This window comes from Coregonus lavaretus, assembly GCF_964263955.1.
Source record: "Coregonus lavaretus genome assembly, chromosome: 3".
Taxonomy (NCBI): domain Eukaryota; kingdom Metazoa; phylum Chordata; class Actinopteri; order Salmoniformes; family Salmonidae; genus Coregonus; species Coregonus lavaretus.
The window spans coordinates 61,799,032-61,824,033 of record NC_139990.1 but is presented as its reverse complement, the minus strand read 5'-3'; the positions used below and the strand labels follow the sequence as shown (position 1 = coordinate 61,824,033).

The following is a 25,002-nucleotide window of genomic DNA, read 5'->3' as shown; positions in this document are numbered from 1 at the left end:
CGGGCACTGGACGGACACTTACTCGGATCGGTCACTCATGTCACGGCCCCGGTCTCGATGGGTCTGTCCGGAAACCATCAAGAAACTATCCAGTTTCACCTGCTCCCCTCTCCAGGCCAACCCCTCATCCTGGGTTACCCATGGCTCCGCCGGCACAACCCTCAGCTCGACTGGGTGACCGGGGTGATCAGGGAGTGGGGAGAGGACTGCCACCGAACCTGCCTGCTTGCTGCCGCACTACCCCCTCGGCCAGTACCTACTAACTCCGCTCCTGACCTCTCCAATGTCCCAGAATGCTACCATGGTCTCAGAGAGGTGTTTAACAAAGCAAGAGCCACATCTCTGCCCCCTCACCGACCGTACGACTGTGCCATCGACCTCCTCCCTGGAACAGCTCCTCCAAAGGGTCGTCTTTATTCGTTGTCTGCTCCTGAAAGAAAGTCCATGGAGGACTACATCAATGGCTCTCTGTCCGCAGGATTAATCCGTTCATCTTCATCTCCTGCTGGTGCTGGCTTCTTCTTTGTGGGGAAGAAGGACGGATCTCTTCGCCCCTGCATCGACTACAGGGGACTCAACGACATCACTGTGAAGAACCGTTACCCTCTGCCTCTGCTCACCTCTGCTTTTGAGTTGCTCCAGGGAGCCACTATTTTTACCAAGTTGGATCTCAGAAACGCTTACCACCTAGTGCGGATCCGGGAGGGAGATGAATGGAAAACCGCATTCAATACACCAACAGGCCACTACGAGTATCTGGTTATGCCTTTTGGCCTCACCAATGCTCCTGCTGTGTTCCAGGCTCTAGTGAATGATGTACTGCGGGACATGTTAAACAAGTTTGTCTTCGTTTACCTGGATGACATCTTAATCTACTCCAGAAACCTGTCTGAACACACCCGCCATGTCCAGCAAGTCCTTCATCGTCTTCTGGAGAATTCCCTCTACGCCAAGGCAGAGAAATGTGAGTTTCACGTCAAGACAGTGGCCTTCCTGGGGTACATAGTGGCAGAGGGAAGTATCCAAATGGATCCTGCCAAAGTATCAGCAGTCACTTCATGGCCAGTTCCGGAGAACAGAAAGAAGCTGCAACAGTTTCTGGGGTTTGCTAACTTCTATAGGAAGTTTATCCGGAACTACAGTACCGTTGCTGCCCCTCTCACTGCTCTAACCAGCACCAAGCAACCCTTCACCTGGACCCCAGCAGCCGACAGAGCCTTCAGTACCCTCAAGGTGAGGTTCACCTCCGCTCCCATCCTCCAGATGCCTGATGTGGACCGGCAATTCATTGTGGAGGTGGACGCCTCGGATGTGGGAGTTGGTGCTGTGATTTCTCAGTGGGCTGCGGAGGATAGGAAGCTCCATCCCTGTGCCTTTTTCTCACGTCGGTTGTCCCCCTCTGAGTGCAATTACGACATAGGGAACCGTGAGCTGCTGGCTGTGAAGCTTGCCTTGGAGGAGTGGCGTCACTGGCTGGAGGGGTCCACCATTCCATTTCTCGTTTGGACCGATCATAAGAACTTGGAGTACATCCGCACGGCCAAACGGTTGAACTCCAGGCAGTCCCGCTGGGCCCTGTTCTTCACCAGGTTTAATTTCACTCTGTCATACCGGCCTGGATCACGCAACACCAAGCCAGACGCCCTCTCCCGTCAATTCCAGAAGGATGACACCCCCTCCAAGGACCCTGTGTCGATTCTGCCAAGTCCCTGCATCGTTGCAGCTCTGACCTGGGCTGTTGAGGAACAGGTGCTGGAGGCTCTCCGTAACCAGCCAGGTCCCAGCACTTGCCCAGCTGACCGCCTTTTTGTCCCCGAAGACCTGAGGTCCCAGGTCGTTCAGTGGGGACATGACTCCCGCCTAGCTTGTCACCCTGGCTCCACCCGCACTTACAACCTGCTCGCCCAGAGGTTCTGGTGGCCCTCTCTGAGGAAGGATGTACGGGAATTCGTCCAAGCCTGCCCCATCTGCAACCAACACAAGTCGTCCTGCCAGCCCCCAGCCGGATTGCTGCAGCCCCTGCCTGTGCCCAGACGTCCCTGGTCTCACATCGCCCTTGACTTTGTCACGGGGCTGCCCCCTTCAAGTGGCATGACCGTCATTCTCACCATCGTTGACCGTTTCAGCAAGATGGCACACTTCATTCCCCTCCCCAAGCTCCCAACCGCCAAGGAGACCGCCCAGGTGGTCCTGGAACACGTCTTCCGGATCCACGGACTGCCAAAGGATGTAGTTTCTGACCGTGGTCCACAATTCTCCTCCGCTTTTTGGAAGGAGTTCTGTCACCTGCTGGGAGCCACAGTCAGTCTGACTTCCGGATTCCATCCCCAATCCAATGGGCAGTCAGAGCGGGCTAATCAGGAGCTCGAGAAGGCACTGCGATGCATGACTTCACGCAACCCCCACTCCTGGTCGCAGCAATTGACATGGGTGGAGTACGCACACAATTCTCTGACCTGCTCTGCCATCGGTATGTCCCCTTTCCAATGTGTTTATGGATACCAGCCTCCTCTATTTGCCAGCCAGGAAGAGGAGGTAACTTGCCCATCTGCACTTGCTTTTGCCCGTCGATGTCGCCGCACCTGGTCACAAGCCCGAGCCACACTCCTCAGATCCGTTGCCAGCTACACTACCGGGGCCAACCGTCGGAGAATTCCTGCTCCCACCTACCATGTTGGTCAAAGGGTGTGGTTGTCATCGAAGAACCTGCCACTCAGGGTGGAGTCGCAGAAGCTGGCACCTCGGTTCATTGGCCCATTCCCTATCATAAGAGTGATTAGCCCAACTGCTGTCCGGCTCCAACTGCCTAATTCCCTGAGGGTGCACCCCACTTTCCATGTGTCTAAGATTAAGCCCATCCATGAGAGTCCGCTGGTCCCTGCTGCGCCTGGTCCTCCTCCTCCACGGCTCGTCGATGGTGGTCTGGTTTACACCGTCCGCCGCCTGCTTCGGTCCAGACGGAGGGGTAGGGGTCTCCAGTACCTCATTGACTGGGAGGGCTATGGACCTGAGGAAAGGACCTGGGTGCCAGCTAGTCGGATTGTGGATAGGACTCTCATCACCGCTTTCCACCAACGGCATCCTGATCAACCTGCAATCCGTAGGGGCCGCCCCAGAGGGGTCCCTAACCGTCCGGCCCGCTCGGCTTCCTGTCCTGTGCCTGATCCTGTCTCGGGACCTGTCCCATCTCCCGACCACGGCCCTCCGGCTTCCTCCGAGGATGAGGACGTTCACTCGGACCGTTCGGAGGAGTTCTAGCCCTCCTCCGGCTCCCCTCCTCCCGCCCGGCGTGGTGTTGCTCTTGGGACTTCTGGGGCCGTCCCTTGGGGGGGGGGTTCTGTCATGGGCCTCTCACTCCACCGGGTTACCACCTTAATTTTCTTCCACTCTGCTCACCACTCTCTCTACTCAGCCTAACTAGCTCCACCTGTCCCTGCTCTGCTCTGCTCTAATTACTCTGCCAGCTGCGCTGCATTACCCACTACCTCTCCCAGTATTTAAGGCCCTGTCTTTCAGCTCTCCGGTGTCAGATCGTCTGCAAAGCTCACACCCGGAACCTGTTTGCTCGCGCTTCTGGCTCACCCTGGTTTTGTGACCCCGGACCTGCCTGTTTTTTGGATACTCTTCTGCCTCAGGAGATCCAGACCTGCTTCTGCCATTACGACTCCTGACTACTCTTCAATCCCGGTAACTCTGACCAGCCTTCTGCCTTGCTACTACGTATTTTGGATTTCCCTTGAACTGTACTGCTGCCTGGTTTCATTCCGCCCTGTTGTGTCTGTGTCTCCCCCCCCCAGGACTTCTGGACCACCCACCACTGGCTTCATAGGACGCATCGCTGCCACTGGGGGGGGCACAGACCCAGCGCATTGGACGGGATCCCTGTTACCCCTGGAGCCTTCCTTCACTCCCTACTTCCCTTTTCCCTTAAGTTTAATAAACTTTCTGGTGTGACGCAATTGTGGTCCTCTGGTCGTCTGTCTGAACCGTGACATCTTCTCAACCCTTCCATCTCTCATCCCTCTATTCACTTGGCCCCTGTCCACTCTGGTCCTTATCACTGGCTCAGATCATGACAAGGGAATGATGATGGTTCTGCTGTGACTATCTCCATCTACCTCACTCTCGCCTCATCTCTCAAGTTAGAGGTCAATGCCAAGGAGTTAATCTGATGTCTTTCAAAATGGCTTCCGTCTCTACTGAAAATGTGTGTGTGGGGGGGGTGGGGGGGGGTGAACAAAGCATTTCTAAGAATAGGGATTGCCCATGTGGACAAAGAAAGTAGCACTACAGTATGTAAGCTCAGCTCGGTAGAGCCTTTGTACAACTGGAGCAACATACAAATGTTTACAGATACAACTACCTTTACCACATGGCTGCGTTATTGTTTTAGCATCACCTTGTTTGATGGCACACCAAGGTAAGTACCTTCACACACTGGCCCACGTTCAAAAGAGGTTTGAAAAGGTGCCCTGGCTCTCTCTTACGGAACAGTAAAAGCTGGTTATGCATGGCCCCTGACCTTCAGAAGTCAGACCAAACGAGGTAATTATCTGAGCCATAAGAAAATCAAACTGGCTGGCCCAATTGAAGAGGTGCTGAGCTGTGGGGAGATGTGTGTTAGGTCATCCCTTCCCGGGACACCATGTTAATATAATACATTAATGAATCCCTGTTTACAGAGCTAGCTGGGGCAAACATGCAACACAGCACTTTGGAGACAGAAAACAAATAGGCTTCAAATCATCATCTACGGGGATGGCTGGTAGGTATAATGAGATTATCCATATAGTTTGGTCCTTCGAGATGCATTGGGATCTGCTGACTGGGGATTCAACATGGTAATGCCTCTTTCTTGCTCTCTTTCTCTCTCTCTCTGTCGTTCCTTGTCATTTTTTCATGTGCTTACTAGCTCTCCCCATACAGGTGTCTCATTAGAGGGAGAGGTGCTAGCAGCGTAATCAGCTTCTTTTCAGTGCACACCAAACATTGCACACCCATCAAACAAAATCAGAGTGCTGTGCCTCGCTTCACTGGGAATTTTCAATACAAATCTTTATTATGTATTAATAATGGTGCTCCTGACAAGTCATATCTCCCTTTCTCTTTCGCTTTCCCTCTCTCTCTTCCAATCTATTTCTACTTTCTCTGTTTCTCTTTCTTTCCCTCTCAAACTGTCTGTCTGTCTTTGTCATTTGCTAACTTTTTCTCTCTCTTACACGGCCTGTTTCTCCTTCCCCTTACATTTCTCTTTCTCTCCTTTAACATTCTCTCTCTCTCTCTCTCTCTCTCTCTCTCTCTCTCTCTCTCTCTCTCTCTCTCTCTCTCCCTCTCTCTCTCTCTCTCTCTCTCTCTCTCTCTCTCTCTCTCTCTCTCTCTCTCTCTCTATGTCTCTCTCTCTCTCTCTCTCTCTCTCTCTCTCTCTCTCTCTCTCTCTCTTTCAATCCCACACTTTCTTCCCCTCTTTTTGTACACTCTTTTGTCTTATAGTCTTTTCCTCTCTCTTAAGTGGCCGGGCTTCATTCCAACTTTAGTGAGGAGATCAAAGTACCTGGGTGGTTTGCCTTTGAATCTGTAAACCTTTTCGCTCCAGTCGTCAAGGTCAGGGGATTGAACCTGTCCAAGCACTGTTGTGGGGAGAACACCTACGGGGGAAAAACTCAGAATTAGGTGCGGGAAGACAGACCTTCCCTGTGGTACACCTAAAGCTCTCAGAGTGAGAGAAAGAAAGAAAGAGAGAAGAGGAGGAGGAGGAGGAGGAGGAGGAGGAGGAGGGGAGGAGGAGGAGGAGGGGAGGAGGAGGAGGGGAGGAGAAGAGGAGGAGGAGGGAAGATAAGTCGGAGAGTGTCGCCTCGTTGGCACATATGGACACGGTTTTGAAAACACAGCAAGGGAAGTGCACACATTAGCATGCTAGCTCCCGTTTTCCCTCCAAAAAGCTAAATGGAGTGCTGTAATCCCTTTAGGCATGAAATAAAATAAAAAATGTAATGGCTCCTGTTTATATGCCTATCAAACCTGGGACTTAAGCTTAAGTAAATTGTTTGCTTCATGGCATGTTTGGAGATACATGATGAATTCTTATTAGAGGGTTAATGTACTTTCATCTGGAAAAACCCCTACAGAGAATCTACTAAAAATACATTACAGAAAACCTCTGTTTTTCCAGCAGTTACAGCAAGCTGACAGATGGCATGGAATACTAAATAAGTGATGTGGGGCTTCAAGAGGCCGTAAGCATTCAACTGTGACAAGTAGTGTCGTAACAACATCAGCAGAACACTGGAGAAACATACCCTGGTAGCTGTACACAAAGAAGTCTGTGTGGCCCGGAGAGTGGGGGTGGTCATTCCTGTCGCCGATGACAACCGTCAGTGTGCTGGTTGAGCTCATTGGAGGAGAGCCGCTGTCAATCATGAGAATGGGAAGGCGGTACTCCTTCTGGCGTTCACGGTCAAAGGTTCGCAGGGTAGTCAGTGCAGCGCTACCGTTGCGCAGGTCGGTCAGGTTGAAGTTGGTAGCATCGGAGGTTAACATCAGAAGACGGATGGAAAACGGTCCACCATTGGGTGAGGAGTCGCGGTCGGCTGCGTGGAGAAGCAGGGATGTGTCGTTCATTCTCACCGCCTGGGGGGCAGCCATGTTTTCCCACACAATGGGCTTGTAGGGCACCTCAAACTCTGGCCCGTTGTCATTGATGTCCAGTACGGTAACCATGACGATGGCGGTGCCGGTGAGTGGCGGGTTGCCTGTGTCGGTGGCCAGGACCATGAGTCTGTGCTGGGACATCTTCTCCCGGTCCAGAGAGTCAGCCACTACCACCCAGCCTGACTGGTCCACCAGGAACTGCCCATAGGGGTCAGACTCTTTGGCGATGCTGTAGGAGAAGCGGCCATTTAGACCTGAGTCCAGATCGGCAGCGGTGACTTGAGCCACAATGGTACCAACAGACACGTCCTCAGACATGGCAGGAGCCTCATAGAACTGTGGGAAGAAGACGGGTGCGTGGTCGTTGGAATCCTCCACCTGAACCAGGCAGTATGCCAGGCTGAAGAAGTCTGCGTCTTCCGCCTTCACAGTCAAGTTGAACGTTCTCTCGTGGGGCTTTTCAAAGTCCATCTTCTTCTTCAGCCGCACCACACCACGCCGGTTCGCCTTGTCTGTCTCCACAAAGAACTTCCTGTCCTCGTCGCCCCCAACAATGCTGAAAGTGACCACTGCGTTCTCACCCTGGTCGCCATCGCTGGCGGAAACCGCCAGAACCTCGCTGTTCACCTCTAGGTCCTCCGCCACCTATTAATAGTGTTAAGAAATTACATGAATATATTGATAACAAAATCCTCATCAAACATATTACAGAGCAACAATGTTGGGGTGAACAAGTGTGTTTTGAGCAGGTGGACAAACCTGGGCAGTGTAGACCCTCTGGGTGAAGACTGGTGGGTGGTCATTCACATCTGACACCATGATAGTAGCCGTTCCAGTCCCGGACAAGCCCCCACCATCCCTGGCCTCAACCACAACCAGATAGCGGTCCTCCACCTCACGATCCAGAGACCGTAGAACTGTACTGATGGTTCCAGTTGAAGGGTTGATGAAGAACAGATTGAGGTTGATCTCATTGCGAACGTTTTGTACGATGCGATAGGTCAGTATGGCATTCTTGCCGGCCTTGGGGTCATCTAAATCCATGGCCCTCATCTCCATCACGGAGGTGTCGGCGGGAGAGTTCTCAGGCACGTGGCCAACAAAGCAGCCTAAAGCATCCAGCGCCGGGCATGGGAAAACTGGTGCGTTGTCATTGATGTCACGGACTTCCAAAAGGACGTCAGCGAAGCCAGTGAGTCCCGCCCCTCCCTCATCGGTGGCCAGGACCAGGAAACGCCAGGCCGGGCGCTCCTCACGGTCCAGACGGCGTTGGGCGTAGATGTGGCCCGTACGCTCATCGATGGTGAACTCACTGCCGGCTCCCTGGCCGTGGAGGGAGTAGCGCAGGGCGCTCTGGTCTGCCTCCTGGTCTGGGTCGGTGGCTGAGACCTACAAACAGGAAACCCAAATAAAACTAGCATTAGCACATTAGCTGTGGATTAGTATTAGACAGCAGGGCCAGATAGAATCTGTGCGAAAAAATAAATAAATAAAATATTAATATATTATTTGATTGAACCATTTCTGTTGATTTACGGATATTCTGCCTCTGCAGATTCCATCTGGCCCCAAAAATAGGACATGAAAAGAGCATTGATTGCAGTAGCCAATATACAGTCCGTTGCCTCTCAACAAAAATAAGACAGTTTTCCTTGTGTTTTCCTCTATAGATAATTAACCTGCCTTCATGTTATCTCTGTGTGAAGGACAAGCTCAGACACTTCCCCCTACATCTATCACCAGAACGCACAATGCAATTAAAAGTTAATAGATGCCAGCAAAAGAAGAAATACACTTTCCTTCTTCCTCTCTTCTCCTCTCAGCGGAGGGTTTGTTTACAAAAGCCTTTGAAGTTTTCTTTTTTTCTCTCCATTTCCTGACAATGCAATGAGAAGACAATATGGAGACATGGCGCGGCGTACGACAGCCAAGGCCAGGTAAATACTCATTTCAAATTGGATTTTCTCTCTTTTTTCTATCGGCAGGATTGTATTCATATACAGAGCGAAGGAACTTCAGGGAGGGGATGGCTGCCTGCCACACGCTGGAAACTATTAAGTGCATTAGAGGGGAACCGAGGGCACATCAAATCAATTCCACCTCCAGGAAAGCAGCATTGGGTTGAATACTGTGACACATGCCTCTCTCTCTAGGATTACTTCCATGCCCTCTAGAATCTTACTTCTTTTTAATCTGATTTACCTTGGCGACATGCACATACAGTATTACTGGGAATTACTGGGAATAGGTGTGACGAAACTAGGCTGGATATTCAATGAAAGCCTAAGAAAAGCAGGAGGCGCCACAACTATTTATCATGGGTAAACTGTGGGTGCTCATGTTGAGTAGTATTAGGTATCAACACTTTAGGATAGGAGTATAACATTGGAGCCTATTTGATTTCACACAATGTCCACATGTGCGATGAGTTACTGTATATATTATGTTACTTGAGAGGTGAAGCTAAAGGCACATTCCGGTCAATGGGTGGACAATGTCATTGCATTCACTTCCATTCTATTTTTTATTTGTATACTGCACATATAAAACAGAATTTCCTCACAGCAAGTTTAGCTTGATCAAAAAAGGCTTTCAAATATCAGCTGTCATACTCTGCTTATGTCGCTGTTACAAAGGGCCGATGTATGTATGGCCTCTGACCTCCAGCATACTGTAAAGACAGGTAGCTCTGTGAGTTCATGAAACAACCTAATGGTGTAATGCACTGTTTATGTGGCAGTTATAAGAGGTAAACCAGTATGTATGGCCTATAGCAGGGATCAGCAACTAAATTCAGTCGCGGGCCGATTTCTTTCTTGAGCGGATGGTCAGGGGCCGGTGCATAATTATAAATAATTTGTAGACTGAAAATTGACCGCAAGAAGCCCAAACAGATATAATATTTGACTAAAACATAATAATTTCAAACCTTGCTTACATTTGTATGCAGGTGTCTCTCTATTATGCGTGGGAATACTTTGGAACAGAGTTCCAAAATAGAAATCACTTGGAGCTGATTTCCTGGTTCCATTTTTTGCTCAGATAACTTGGGCGACCAAATAAAACCACCGCAGGCCAAATTCGGCCCACGAGCCGCCAGTTGGGGAACCCTGGCCTATAGTATGTATGACATCTGACCTCCAGCACGAAGATGGGCAGCTCAATCAGCTCCTCTGTGACAGCGGCGTGGTACTCTGTCTGGCCGAAGACCGGCGCCTCGTCGTTGCGGTTCACCACCTGGACCACCACTAGGCTCTCGTTCTCCCATTTCCCATCGGAGGCCACCAGTCTCAGCTCGTAGCGCTGCTCCATCTCGTAGTCTAAATGCTGTGCCACGAAGATGGTGCCCACCTCTGGCTCCACGTCAAAGGTGCCCATGGTGTTGCCAGAGGTGATCTGGTAGCGGAGTTTGGCATTGGCACCTGGACAAGGGGATATGGCTGTTTCAAGGTTGCTTTTATTGGTTAGACAAGGTAGAACTAGTAGTCCATCTTAGATGAGGAGAAAGGAGGACATCGTTACAGACAGTATGATTGTGGTATGTGTGTGCTCACTCTCACACACTAGACTACAGGCTGACAATCAGCACACGCAAAAACACGCGCACAAAAACAAAACCTAACTCACACTTCCAACAGCCCTCAACACAAAATAACACCCCCCACAATACCCTCTCTGAGTCACACAGTGCCATCCGGCTATCAAATATTTCGGATGAAAACATCAGATTCTCTCACAGTGGGCCTCATTAGACAGCATACCTCATCTTTCTCCCAGGCAGTACCCGTTCTCCTCCCTCCCTGGCCCCTCATGTCCTCAGTGTGTTCAGTTGAAAATACACATGTGCACACAACGAATGTACGTACATATTTGTGAATACTTGCACGCATGCATGCACACATCTCCTTTCTAATTTCCTCTCTTTTCTTTTATCTCACTCATCCCACTTTTACTCCCCTATTCTCTCCTCTCCTCACATCTTCACTCTCTCATTCCTCCTCTCTAACCTCATCCACTCTGCCACTGTCAACCCTAATCAGATACCCCATCAGAAGCGGAGAGGAGAGGGCTAGGTCGGGATGGCGTTTCCGGTCTGGGAAATGGGAATAATGAGATGGGATCAAAGGAGTCTGAATTCTGACTGCTGGTGTCTGTCATGTTAGAGTGCTGGGTGCTCCATCGTGGAGCTCCACAGTGGGACCTTCATACTAGCCCTTATGAAGCTCTGTAAGAGCTGAATAAGGACGTGGTTGAGGTTCTACAGTAGTTAGGAGTCTGATGAGTAGAGATGTATGAAAAGGACTGTCAAGAAGGCAGGATGACTTACAGTAAACATGACACATTCCATTCCATAAACAATCTCCATTTCATATTGCACTTCTTGTTCTTGCACCAGCTTCCCACCCCCACATATGCACATAAACACAAATGTTTTCTCTCTCTCTCTCTCTCTCTCTCTCTCTCTCTCTCTCTCTCTCTCTCTCTCTCTCTCTCTCTCTCTCTCTCTCTCTGTCTCTCTCTCTGTCTCTCTCTCTCTCTTTCTCTTTCTTTCTCTCTCACAGACACACACTCACTGCCTGCCTGCGTCTGGCTCGGGCCCTGTTTACCGGCACGGAGGAGATTTTAGGAGACAAACACCATCTGTGTGAGACGTGTTGGGCCTTCATTACAACGTGTCATGCTCCTATCGGGAGTGTGTGTGTGTGTGGAGGGGGCTTAAGTGCGCTGGCCGTCAAAGCTTCTGAGCACAATCTGCCGTGACACTCGCCAAGAGGGTGTGTGTGTGTTGAGTGAGTAAGTTTGTGAGTGTGTGTTGGGTGGCGGGGAGTAGCTCCTGTACTCTTGCCTCCGGCCGCCTCCCTAATGATCGGTCTGGCCATATGGTTTCATCCTTAGCAAAGCAGGAGCTCCACTGAAGGCCCCAAAATTCAGATTAAGGTCACTAGCATATCCCCCCTCCCACTCCATCCACTCCATGCATTGGACCAAATCCCCTACCCCAATCTGTTTACCATTAAGCTAGACAACCTATAGCTGTTACCTGACAAACCTTCAGCTCAACTTAACTCCAATGTCAACCTCAGCAAAAAAAAAAGTGATCTTGTTAAAGCCCATCCAAAAGTTCTTCATTAGGCACATTTTCCACTTGAGGATAGAAACCCGATCCTAAAAGGATGTCTGTCTGCAACAAAAGACGCTCAAACTAATCAGCTTTGGGGGTAGCGTTTAACAGGGGGCAATGAAAATTCCCCTCTATTCCCCACGGATCTGTTCCCTAATTATTTCAATTCCCCAAGTTCCACTGGGAGTGTAATGGGAAAATATTGGGATTTCATGGAAAAGGCCCCTTGATGTGCTTTGAAATTAAATACACAAGGGATTGGAATTAGGAGGGTGTATATGGGCATCAGACTCAAAAGTAAGGATATTCTCATATGATACAGATGTCTCCATGTGTTTGTCTACTTGACTCTCTCTGTTGTGGAGTAGCATCAACCGTATGGTGGAACAGTGGTGGCTGGTAAAGAGGGGTAGCAGAGAACTCAATGGAAGTACCTCAGATGAAGATTGTAATGGGAGAGTTATGAGATGTGAATTGCCTTGTCACACCACTAGCACAATAAAGGTGTATTGTTTCATTGATATTTGATGTGTTCAGGACTGTGTGAGTCATTATTGTAATGGTCCATGGTTTGTGGATGTTGACAGGTGGTGAGAGGCTCTGAGCGCAGGTGACCATATAAACTGGAGGTCAGATTGACTAATCCTGTTATGGAAGCACACACGCATGCACACCTGGACCAACGACAGTGTGTGTGTGTTGTTGTTGTGTGTGTGTGTGTGATGATGTGATGAGAGGGTGGATGGACATCAGGGCTAGCAGGCAGGCAAGCTTCACTGGTCAATGAACACTGAGGTGATTTCTCCTGAACTGTTTCACTAAGCTGTGTGTGTGTATCACAGGCCTGTGGAGCGTGACAGTCAACCTCTGATCTATAGGAACACTGTCACCTCTAGCACCAACATGGGACACTGAACTGACTCACTCAACACTATGACTGACCCCGGAAAATGGGACAATAGCACAAGAAAGGATAACAGAGGGGAGGAAAAGGAAAGAGAGAATAATGAGGTAGAGAGAGAGTGAGAGAGAGAGAAAAGCAGAGGAATGAGAAAGACAAAGACATGTAAAGACGAGAGATGAGCCAGGAGTGCTGAAAGAGAGGGAGGGAAAGGAGAGACACAAAATGAGCAGATCTGAAATTTGCGAAATGAGACGAGAGGATCTGAGATGAGACACCACGAGACGAGAGACAACACAGGCAGACATCAACCCTGCTTACACCAGCACAAGCATAGCCAGGAGTGGCTGAGCTCAAACCTCCCCTCAAGACCTGCCTGCTCAGCAAGACTAGCGCTTAGCCAGGGATCGTGTCATGTTTTACAGCTAATCTCCCTGCTAATACAGATAATCTCCCTGCTCGGACACCTGCGTGGGGGGCCAGGGGGAGACAAAATGGCCACCACGGCAGTTTATTCCACTCACTCCTGTCTCTCTGTTGAGAGAGACGTTTTTCCTAATTACCATTGTTGAGACGGTGAATTCGGGTAAAGTCTACAGAGCGGTGGTGGGATAAGCCGGAGCATTTGGGAGGGAATTATAGTTGTTGTTTGCGGTTAGTTTGCTATCTTAGCACTTCTTAATTCTGCTTCAGTGTCTTTTTGGACTGTATGCTTTTACAAATCCGTCAAGGGATCTAGCTAGGGGTGTCTGAAGAGGGATAAATAGCAGAGCCAAGACAGTTGCTAATTCAACTGAACATTGGAAAGGAAAAACAAAAACAAACCCTAAATCCAAAATGGTGGCCCCAATTCTCGTCTTAGTCATTTGCTAACTCTTTAAATGTAACGTAGCAGCCCATTAAATCAGATGTCATTTCAAAACCTGCGTTGGCATCATGGAAGGTGACATTTCCACCAAAACAACGATCGACATCTACTCCCACAAAGGATTTACCATTGTCATTAAGAGAGCACACTGTTTTTCTTATTTATTAATTTTCAGAGGAGGAGAGACGAGGGACAAACAAAAACAAAGAGACAAACATCAAATGACTACCTCTGGGGGCCGCATCCATACCTCCCACATTCACCACAGAGATGTGCTAACAAGCTCTGACAGAAAATAAGAGGAATAGAGAGAGAGTGACAGAGTGGGAGTCAGAGACGGAGAGAGAAAGACAGAGAGTATTCTTTACCTAAATATACCTCCTATACTTTTCTTAATCTCTGTGGAGCCTGTCAAAGCTTCAACAGAAAATTCAACTTGATATTGACAGGAATTCATAAGCACAGAGGGAAGTGACAGGGGGAGAGTGAGTGATTCCATTACAGTCGAGAGACAGAGTTGAACAGACAAGTAGGAAAAGCTACACCAGGATAAACACACACTGTACCACTAGAGCCCAAGTCCTCTATGAGTATCAAGCACTTCAACAAAGACGTTAAGACTACTGGACTCAGTGGACTGGCATTGCGCTTACATTCAATTCTCAATTGTTATGTCTGGCTGTCTTTGGACTTGTTTCTGCCAAAGCCTTTGTAAAGATGAAAGATAATCTTCCATGGGAGTAAACACTAGAATTATAAACAGTGCTGTCCAAATAATTTAATAACTATGTCCCAGGAAACTAGCACCAGTAACTTTACTTATCAACTTATCATTGTGAGCGCTATTTTTTCAACAACAAAAAAGTCTAAACCAAGGTTGACTGATTGACCCCTACCCACCCTGAGACCCCGCCCAATGTGCCTCACCTTCATCTTCATCATTGGCCGTCACGGTGATGAGGACGAAGCCCACCTCCTTGTCCTCCTCCACGCTCACCTCGTACACCGATTGGGCGAAAGCTGGAGCGTTGTCGTTGACGTCCGTCACAAGGATCCGTACGTAGGCCGTGTCTGTGTGAACCAATGAGAGGGATCTTTACTCAGGACTAACAACCAATCCAGATTGTAGCAGGGACCTAGAGAGCAACACTAACGTATAGTACTCTGACATCAAATTACATTGGCTTGGTCTATGTGGACCAAAGACATTAAAAAGAGAGTACATTACTCTAAGTATTACACCTGGCAAGAGAAAACAGAAGCATTAACCATCTAACCTCACAGAACACAGCAGTATAACACCAACAGGGGCAAAAGGGAGAATAATGTGCTATAGCTAGTCATTGCCATATCAACTCTAGAGGGACCTTGATGGCTTGAACAAACAGTGTGTTGGTGGGATGAGTGTAGCATCACTGTTCTTTTGCTGTACCTCTGTGTGCGGGTCATTATTGACCCAAAACCCAGATTAGCCATTAGCTTGTTCCATTAGCGCATCGCTAACGACGTCTTAATGAATGAAGTTCATCTGGATGCTCTAATAACAGGGATAGAGCCAGCTGGTGTGTGTGTATGTGTGTGTGTGTGTGTGTGTGTGTGTGTGTGTGTGTGTGTGTGTTTGTGTTTCTGTGTGTGTTCCTGTTACTGCCTGGTTAGAAAACGACTGATGTGTTATTGACTGGTTAGGTAATGGGGGGTTAATGGAGGATAGGGTTGGTAAGGGGACAGAGCTACCTATTATGAGAGAGTATGATACTCAGAGTTTCCCTGTCTGGATAGGTGTGCCTGTGTGTGGACTGCAAACGTGTGTATGCAGAGGAGTGTAGGTATGTGAGATACCCACCAGTGTTGGGCTGGCCCTGCTGTCCAGGCCTGGCTGACTCTGAGCTGTCCTGAGACTGGACCTCTATGAGGTAGGAACCTTTCTGCTCACGGTCAAACGAGGCCCGGGTGTGTATGACCCCAGTGTAGGAGTTAATACTGAAGTACTGAGAGTCTCCACTCTCGTCCTTCAAGATCACATAGTTTATCTGTAGACAAAGGGGGAAAGATCAAAATGTTAATGCAATATTAGGATAAAATTACATACAATATTGTGTATCTTGATAAGAAAATCAAGTGATTATGGGAAATGTAGTCATTCGCAATAGAGTCCGCAGGGGTGCTCACCATTCCATGGAGGCCTGAGTCAAGGTCCGTAGCAGAAACCTGGGCCACCAATGTTCCGATCTCTGCCCCCTCTGGAATGGTAGCCTCATAGGTGGAGGACAGGAAGAAGGGAACGTTGTCGTTTACATCTGGAGAGGGGAGAGAGGCCAGAGGTAAGGGCTAGGAAGAAGGGAACGTTGTCGTTTACATCTGGAGAGGGGAGAGAGGCCAGAGGTAAGGGCTAGGAAGAAGGGAACGTTGTCGTTTACATCTGGAGAGGGGAGAGAGGCCAGAGGTAAGGGCTAGGAAGAAGGGAACGTTGTCGTTTACATCTGGAGAGGGGAGAGAGGCCAGAGGTAAGGGCTAGGAAGAAGGGAACGTTGTCGTTTACATCTGGAGAGGGGAGAGAGGCCAGAGGTAAGGGCTAGGAAGAAGGGAACGTTGTCGTTTACATCTGGAGAGGGGAGAGAGGCCAGAGGTAAGGGCTAGGAAGAAGGGAACGTTGTCGTTTACATCTGGAGAGGGGAGAGAGGCCAGAGGTAAGGGCTAGGAAGAAGGGAACGTTGTCGTTTACATCTGGAGAGGGGAGAGAGGCCAGAGGTAAGGGCTAGGAAGAAGGGAACGTTGTCGTTTACATCTGGAGAGGGGAGAGAGGCCAGAGGTAAGGGCTAGGAAGAAGGGAACGTTGTCGTTTACATCTGGAGAGGGGAGAGAGGCCAGAGGTAAGGGCTAGGAAGAAGGGAACGTTGTCGTTTACATCTGGAGAGGGGAGAGAGGCCAGAGGTAAGGGCTAGGAAGAAGGGAACGTTGTCGTTTACATCTGGAGAGGGGAGAGAGGCCAGAGGTAAGGGCTAGGGAGGTGATACAGGCTTTCTATTAAGAGCATGCTAACAGAGGTCCTACCACTCCTATTGTTTTGCCCTCAACAATACTAATGCTAAGTACACAAACCCAAATCTTAAGTCACTGACTCTCCAGGTTTTAAGACTACTCCCTTGGTATCCATAAGATGAGGAACATTTGTGATTTCCTTAAACGCCCCCCAAAATACAATTATCGACAAAGTCAGACAAGAATAGCCTCTTTTCTTTACTCTATTAGAGCTAGATATGTGTGTTCCCGTCTCCTTCCCTGGCGTATGTGGTATGAGTCATCGCTAAACAAGCAGCCATTTTAACCGCTACTGTTTTCTGTCGCTAGCTGATTACACCTTCCTCCAACAGGCTTCTAGGGACTACATCTTCCCTGTTATTACCTTTCAATCTCCTCTCTTCCGCCTCTCTGCCTCCCACCTTCATTAACTGAGCTGGAGCTTCAAGTATTTATGTTGTGTTGGAAAGCCCTTCACTGTTCCCTACTGCTCAAGCCTGCCTGCTGTCTTCTCTCTATCTGTCTCTTCTGTCTCTCTTTTCCTCACAAAACTCACTTCCTTCCAGCACTGCCATGACCCAAGATAAAAAGGTTTGTATGGCCAAGGTACTGTACATATAATAAATGCCATTTAGCAGATAATATATGCCATTTAGCAGACACTTTTATCCAAAACAACTTACAGTCATGAGTGCATACATTTTACATATGGATAGCCCCAGGGATCAAACCCACAACCCTGGCGGTGCAAGTGCCATGCTCTACCAACTGAGCTACAGAGGACCAAGGTCATTTCCGTAAGTTGCATGCCTCATAGTCACACAGGAGTAAATGTATCCAACATTCACGCCAGTATACACACTTTCTAAATCTAAGAGTGTACAGTATACACTCTTAAAATGCCTCCTACCTGTAACATTGACGTAGACGGTAGTAAAAGAGGCCAGTGGAACAGCAGCTACGTTCTGCACTCTGACCCTTAGTGTGAAGAAGCACGTGGTCTCATAGTCCAGAGGTTCAGCCACCAGTATGGATGCAGAGCCATCAGCCCTGTTGGGTTTGATGTAGAAGCGGACAGGCATGTTGGTCTCCGGGACCTGACCCTCCTCAAGGTTATAGGTCACTCTGGGGTCACCCAGCGGAGAGGTGGCCTTGATAGTCTGGAGGATAGGAAGCAGGATATGACATCATTATTGATAGGATAGTGAGGTGGATATATATGCAAGTGTATATGCATGTCTGAACAGAGTGTGTTCTTTTGTCTGTGCACGTTCATTTGAGTGCCAGTGTGTGTGCATGAAGTACAAGACAGAAAACTAGGTGGAACCTGCTTGGGCATGCTGTAATGTCCCATAAATTTTTTTTTATCTTGGAGGGGAATTACTGAAAAAGAGCCAATGACTAACAAAAGGGGCTGGCTTTGGCCAAAGCTTGCTAAAGATAATTAGCATTATTAGTGAGTGGGCCCATCTAAATCAGCACAAACGTCTCCCTACTGCTGACTCCACTTCAGGAATACATTGGACACACTCCAAGCCTAATCCATCAAAGTTCCTATTGAACTGATATTGACACTTTATGGAGACACTTTCCACTGGAAAATCATCTCCAGACTATCTGGTTCTAAATGGAGGCTGCTCGGTTTTCACAACACTCCCACTCTATCTTTTCCAGGAACCGTGGCAGAGAAAACCAAAGTGACAGGAAATGACACGGGGAAGTATATCGCTGCAGCGCATACCTGGGTACAGAGGGAGCCCATCAATGGGATTTCACAGACATTTACATTTACATTTTAGTCATTTAGCAGACGCTCTTATCCAGAGCGACTTACAGTTAGTGAATACATATTTTTTTTTTTATACTGGCCCCCCGTGGGAATCGAACCCACAACCCTGGCGTTGCAAACGCCATGCTCTATCAACATCCCTGCCGGCCATTCCCTCCCCTACCCTGGACGACGCTGGGCCAATTGTGCGCCGCCCATGAGTCTCCCGGTCGCGGCCGGCTGCGACAGAGCCTGGATTCGAACCAGGATCTCTAGTGACACAGTTAACACTGCGATGCAGTGTCTTAGACCACTGCGCCACTCAGGAGTTGACATGGTGTCAAGCTTATTGATGTCCCCCCTCCCTTCCTGTTTATACCAGTATGGAGGTCAGGTGTGAGAATGTTTTTCTTTCCCTCTCTGTATGAAACATATGGGGCGGTTGCATGGACGTCATCCTACACTCACAGGAACAAGAGGCAGGATTCTCATTGTTCTGAGGACTCCATTATGGGTCACAGCTGCACGCTGTCTGGCACCAAATCATTTGTTACTTCAAGGGTTCCGCAAAACAAACTCCATAAATGTGAGCATTTATTACATTGATGACATTATGGAGTAAGCACACCATTTCAAGCATAGTATGTTTAAGTGTGTTCAAGAATTCATAGTTCTAGCTCTTGTCCAAACATGTCAAAATAATGGTCCAAACCATCTATGGACATGTTTGGACTGCACTTTTCTAATGGCTTGCCTTGAGTGTGAATGTGAGAGGAGAGAGGCAACCTCTTTAACCAAGGGCAAGGATACTAGTGAACCCTGAGAACAGTTGAAGAGGGGTGTTATTCGGAATCTGCTGTGTGTGCCTGACTGTGAATGTGTGTGTGTGCAGGTGAATGTGTGTGTTGTTGTGTTCCTGTGCAGTGCCCTACAGCAAAATGGTCTGACCTATAAAGGAAGGAAGCATGTGGAGCTTTTAAGACCCATGTTCTCTTCGCCACTTGTCCTGCCACAATGATGCTGTGTGTGTGCTGTGTATGTGTGTATGTGTGTGTATGTGACTGTATGAGTGTGTGCTCTATTTATGTATCTGTGTGTGTGCGCATGCGGTGTGTGTGTGTGCGTGTGTGTGTGTACAGACTAGAGCTTTTAAGGCCCACGTTGTCCTTTCTCTGCCACACAGCTACAGAGTCACAACCTTGACAGGGAAGGATGACATTAACCATGGCCGAATGAACCTCACTTCACCACTCATTCTGCTTCGATCCAGCAGAGGCCCTACACATACACACACACACATGCACACACACACATACACACACACACACACACACACACACACACACACACACACACACACACACACACACACATTACCTCTTCAAATTCACCATATCCACACTTCTGGAGATTCTGAGATTCTTCAAACGTCCAGCATTCTGACATGGCTTTCTACATTTGCAACTCGTCCATTTCTGATGCATAAGAATGAGAGATTGCAGCAGAGAGAGCTATAATGGAATGGTAGCCTTTGACTCCATGTCTGGCAAACACAGGCATTCAATCTTCTCATTGACTGACTGGGGTGTTAGCAGGCACTGTTCTTGGACTCCAACCAACAGTGGGAAATTGGAAAATCAAAATGGCACCGGATAGATTTGAACTTTTGAAGTGATTATCTGGATACGCTAGACTACACTGTGAGCCACTGTCTGAAAAACCAATCCTGGAAGTCCGGTTGAAAACTAAGAGCACAACAAAAACGAAATAATATTTCAATATCTGTCGAGCAACACCAAAACCCATTGCAAAGTCACCCTGTTACCCATTATGAAATTGCAATAACATTTCCCATAAGAGGAAAAGCATTGGAAGGGAGAACATTGAAAGTAGTATTGTTGTACTGTCTGCCCATGACTCACTATGCTTGGTTAGAGCTACAGAGATAGAAAGAGAGAGTCAGGAAGAACACCTGAAGATAACGCAACAGCGGAAAGCTCTCAGACTGTCCTTTCCGACTCAGTGGAGGAGGGCGCTCTCTCTCTCTCTCTCTCTCTCTCTCTCCGTCCAGTAGCGTGCTAGTGAGTTTGCGAGACCCTAGATGCACAGAGTCCCCTGTGGACCCCAACTTCCCACCCACCTCAGCTTCTCACAAAAAAATATTTTTCTTTTTTTAAACTTCCCTGTTTTGCTTCAAAAGCCTTGTTGTGTTGAAATATTCATGCGAGCCTGAGTTTTGCTTCAATTATTAATTTGTATTATCTGCTGAGAAAATACAAAACTTGTCCAACCTCTTGTATCCCACCTTATTAAAGACCCCTCATGCACCGGGCCTCTCCTCCCCAGTTAACAGGGGCGAACCCTGGAACAGGAGCATGATGGGAATGATACCCCATTAACTCGCCGGCATGCTAAAGAACAAGGCCCCTTAATTACTTCCTCAAGGTTGCAATTACCGCGTTTGGAAATTCGCTAATTATCGTTCCTTGAGATAATTCCACAATGAGAGGCTCGATATTTAAAATTTTAATTAGGGAGACGGAGAGATAGATAGATAGATGGAGGAGTGAGGCGAGAGGGAGAGGGAGAGAGAGAGAAAATAGATAGTGGGGGTAGAGGAATAGAGGCACACAGTAACACAACAAGGCAGCTCAGGGATGCTAATGAATGCATTATACTGTTTAACAAGCCTAATTTGTATTTAGAGTTCTAAGGATGAATTACTGTGAAGGCTCCCAAAGCACAGAACAGATTTTAACAGTCAGTTGCTACAGTTACTCCACACCAGGGAGTAAATACTGTACTTAGAGTGGAGCAAGAGAGCGATAGAGAGGGAAAAAAACTCCATGTAATTGTTGTGAAGTGCTTTGTTGTTCAAGTTATATTAGTACAGAGAGACATTGTAGAGTGTGAGAGGGAGAGAAAGAGAGAGGGAGAGTGTAGATAAAGAGAGTTTGTAAATGAAAAGAGTGCGAAAGTGAACAAGTTCTCTGGCTAATTACTACCCTCCACTAACGGTTGGAAGTGTTCAAAGTTTTCTCCATTAAAAGGCCAGTGACTACCATGGTAACTCCTGGCAGCCGTTATCTTGAAAGCTTTTATAAAAGGCAATATTATCTGTCTAGCCAATCAGAGGCTGTCGTTAACCACCATTAGTAAACCTATTGAGCCCACCAAACTACAGAGACAATAGTGGACCATTACACCAACTTATGGAGCTTCCTGAAAGAGTTTGGAAGAGGGAGGGGGAGAGAGGAAGAGGGGGAGAGAGGAAGAGGGGGAGAGAGAGAGAGGATAGACGAGAGGAAAGATACAAAGAAATAAGCAGAGAGAAATCAATGAAGGAAAGGGCTGAGAGCAGAAGAGCACTACCCTTTCATACAGGGCTCGGTGATCTCTGTGGAAAGTGGTGTGTGTGTTCTTCTATTAGCTAAGACATACGAGACCACATGCAGAGCCCCATTGGGACTGGCCTCTTTGGCACATGCACAGTCACTGCACAAGTCACAGAGGAGACAGTAGCAGTTTACCTTTATGGGGTCAATAAGGCCATCAATAAAGTTGTCACGAATGGTACCAACTAGGCCATAATGCATCCATGAACAACATTATTAAGGGTTCATAAGCTTGACCATAAGCTGTCAACATGCATCGAACATTTACTAGAATCATCTTCCATCTTTTCATGTTCATAAGAAAGTGCTCAAAACCATCTGAATTAAATAAGTCAACAATTGACAAGAAGCTCCATTTCTCGCATTTCAGTTCAGAGGAGCCTAGCAAGTCCTCTCAATGGCACAATGCACCAAGGCTAAAGCTGAGTCGGCACGGACTTAGCTCTAATGAGAAATCATCTCATTACACATCAATGGTGTCTGGGGGCCTTGCTTAGCCTAGCCTAGCGTAGCGTTAGCTCCATTGCTGTCAAGCTAAATGGCTGGCCTTGAGCATGTTTTGGTGTAGAGAAAGTGTTGTGTTTGTGTTCAGTCGTCAACCATTCACCTGCTGTATATTCCTTGTGTATTACAGTGGGTGACTTCTAGTATGTATGTATGTTTAACACATCAAATAATTATGTCAGATCTATCTTTTACATGCTGCATCCCCCAATGAATAAGCCCAGGGTATGTAAACAACATGGCACTCTCCTCATGCTCCCTCACTCCACTTCAAAAACCTTCTGAGAGAGATGGACCCAAAAACAACCCCCACACATCCTCAACAACAAAAAAGAGCCTGAGGAGGAAAGTGCGTTGACAGCGCTGATGAGACAATAGCACCCATCCTACTGGCTCTCCACGGGAGAAGGGCCTCATTGATATGGAGATTTCTCCCTGCATCTGCATCTCTCATCCCCGGCAACAACGTAATTAACAGATCAAATTAGCGCTGCTAAATTTAAAACAACAATCTACATCGCCGCAATAATGCCGCCTTGGTGGCTGAACAAACCAACAAGGAGGAGAAGAAGGGGGTGGTGGAAGGGGTGGTGGTGGGAAAGGGGGGATAGAGAAAGAGTTTTGGCCATCGACCAACCGGTTCCAGAGAGGGGTTCAAGAGAGACATGGGGAGACAGAGAGAGAAAGAGAGAGAGAGAGAGAGAGAGAGAGAGAGAGAGAGAGAGAGAGAGAGAGAGAGAGAGAGAGAGAGAGAGAGAGAGAGAGAGAGAGAGAGAGAGAGAGAGAGAGAGAGAGAGAGAGAGAGAGAGAGAGAGCGAGAGATAGAGAGAGAGAGAGAGAGAGAGAGAGAGAGAGAGAGAGAGAGTAAAGGAGAGAAAAGGAGAGAAAAACTGAGAGGGAGACCTGAAGTGAGAGGTCATCTGGCTATCGACCAACAGGTTCCAGAGAGAGAAACTGTGAAAGAGAGAGAATGAGACATAGCCTTTCCTCTTTTCCAATTCCACGGAACAACCGCTTTGAGGGAGACATCTGCGTTAAAATATGTAAAGAGCATCCAGTGGATTAGAGTGGCATTCATTTACTATCTCTCTCTCCCTCTCTCTCGCTCTCTCTCTCCCAGTGAAGCTGTGGGGATGCGAGCTGAGCTGTCAGGAGATGAATACAGTAATTAAACGTCTCTCTCTGTTGCGCGGTCCGAGGCAATAAGAGACCATTGTAGAGTCTTAACGGGGTGAATCATTTTATCTCCTTCCCTCTCCTCACTCCCTTTGTCTCCCGTGTCGACGCTGACACAGATACCGGGTGGCTCGTTGCATTTCTGCCATCTCCTGCCATTGAGGGATCAATTATAATTTGGTGTTGTCAAAAAAAGGGCCTGGGAGCATATTTAAAAACAGGTTATCAAAAATGACAAGCGAAGCAAAGCGAGTGAATGAACATGCTCTCCTTTTCAAAAACTCACTCACCACTATTAAAGGAAACACTATCAGGGGACATCTTAAAAAAATTACATTTAACATTTGTAGTCTATTTTGAAATTTGTGCAAAATGAAGACAGGTAAGGATGGCAGCAGGGGTAAGATGGAAGAGGAGAAGCACTGGAAGGGAGGTGGCGGGGGTAAAGTGTGGTGTTTCATGCTCGTCAAGTGAAACGTAGCAGGGTTGTGTACTCGCCTCGGCAGAAATGTTTCGAAGCACCCCGCTAAACATGCTGATGGTTGGGGAAAGTGAGCTGCGTTTTCTACTAGCGCTCCTCAAGGCTCTCTTTACTGATGAATAGGCGGGACGCACGGATGGGAATAGTCTCAGAAGACCCACTTTCCCCTCCGACAGGGAGTAGGGTCCTAGAGACGTTGATGCCAGTCTGTCTGGAGGCACTAATAGTAGCCTAGTCACCACTATCTTGGCAAGCTGGGGGTGGGGTGGGGAACTCCTTTTGGGGGTCTTAATTATCTTGGTCAGTTGGAAAGAGATGAGGCTATCATTTTGGAGCATTCCCCAAGTTGCAGTTGGTAGAGCGTTGAACCATCTCTACCACAACCACTACTACCAGAAACCTATGCATAGTTGTGGTTGACCTTATATCATAGTGTGAGTAGACACCATCTCTCCTAGTTAAGGAACAGGTCACTATGAGGTCCACTCACCACTATCTTGGCATCGCGAACTGTGTTCTCGGGCACGGTGACCCAGTACTCTAGCTGCCCCCACTGGGGCGGCTGGTTGTGCACGTTGGTGATGATGACGGTCAGCTCCACAGAGCTGCTCCTGTTGCCCCCGTCTGTGGCCACGATCTGCTGGCTGATCCTCGACGTCTGACGACAAATGAAAGAGAGGAAGGAGGGGTGACATGGAGGTTAGACATGGAAAGCATATGGAGCTGACCAAAACACATGGTTGACCCTCCTCTCTTTTTACCTCCTTTCACATCTTAAATATACCTTAATGTGCAAATGAATGAGCATAGAAACAGTCTACATCAGTTTGTTACAATCTCTTAATAACAGTTCAGATGCATCATATTTACAACCTTATCCACTTAGTCAGTGTCATGACTTTCTAGTAACCTCCTCCTCTAATCCACAACCTTCCTACTGTCTACATAAGACTGTTCTGATGTCATTCACCCTTACATCACATGAGACATACAGAGAGAGAGACAGAAAGTGAAACAGAGAGAGGGAGAGAGAGAGAAAGAAAGAGAGCAATGAGAGAGGAAGCATTCCAACTGACATGGCGGTATTCAGATAAATGATTCTCTGCAAGGCGAGTGTGAAA

General features: G+C 48.0%; 2 protein-coding genes across 2 annotated transcripts in view; both read right to left on the bottom strand.

Moving 5' to 3' along the window:
* The window catches only part of LOC311126543 (NADH dehydrogenase (ubiquinone) complex I, assembly factor 6-like), a 308,710-nt gene that overhangs the window by 84,263 nt on the left and 199,445 nt on the right, over positions 1-25,002 (bottom strand). The window lies entirely within an intron of this gene.
* Positions 1-25,002, bottom strand: part of LOC311108336 (putative neural-cadherin 2) — a gene marked incomplete at both ends in the record, with an annotated part of 56,107 nt that overhangs the window by 11,358 nt on the left and 19,747 nt on the right. The window contains 9 exons of the mRNA XM_084150963.1: positions 5,552-5,645; positions 6,297-7,293; positions 7,408-8,037; positions 9,787-10,070; positions 14,467-14,610; positions 15,383-15,569; positions 15,709-15,836; positions 17,468-17,717; positions 24,372-24,539. Coding sequence (XP_084007089.1) covers positions 5,552-5,645; positions 6,297-7,293; positions 7,408-8,037; positions 9,787-10,070; positions 14,467-14,610; positions 15,383-15,569; positions 15,709-15,836; positions 17,468-17,717; positions 24,372-24,539 — 2,882 coding nt within the window. The remainder of the gene's footprint in view (positions 1-5,551; positions 5,646-6,296; positions 7,294-7,407; positions 8,038-9,786; positions 10,071-14,466; positions 14,611-15,382; positions 15,570-15,708; positions 15,837-17,467; positions 17,718-24,371; positions 24,540-25,002) is intronic.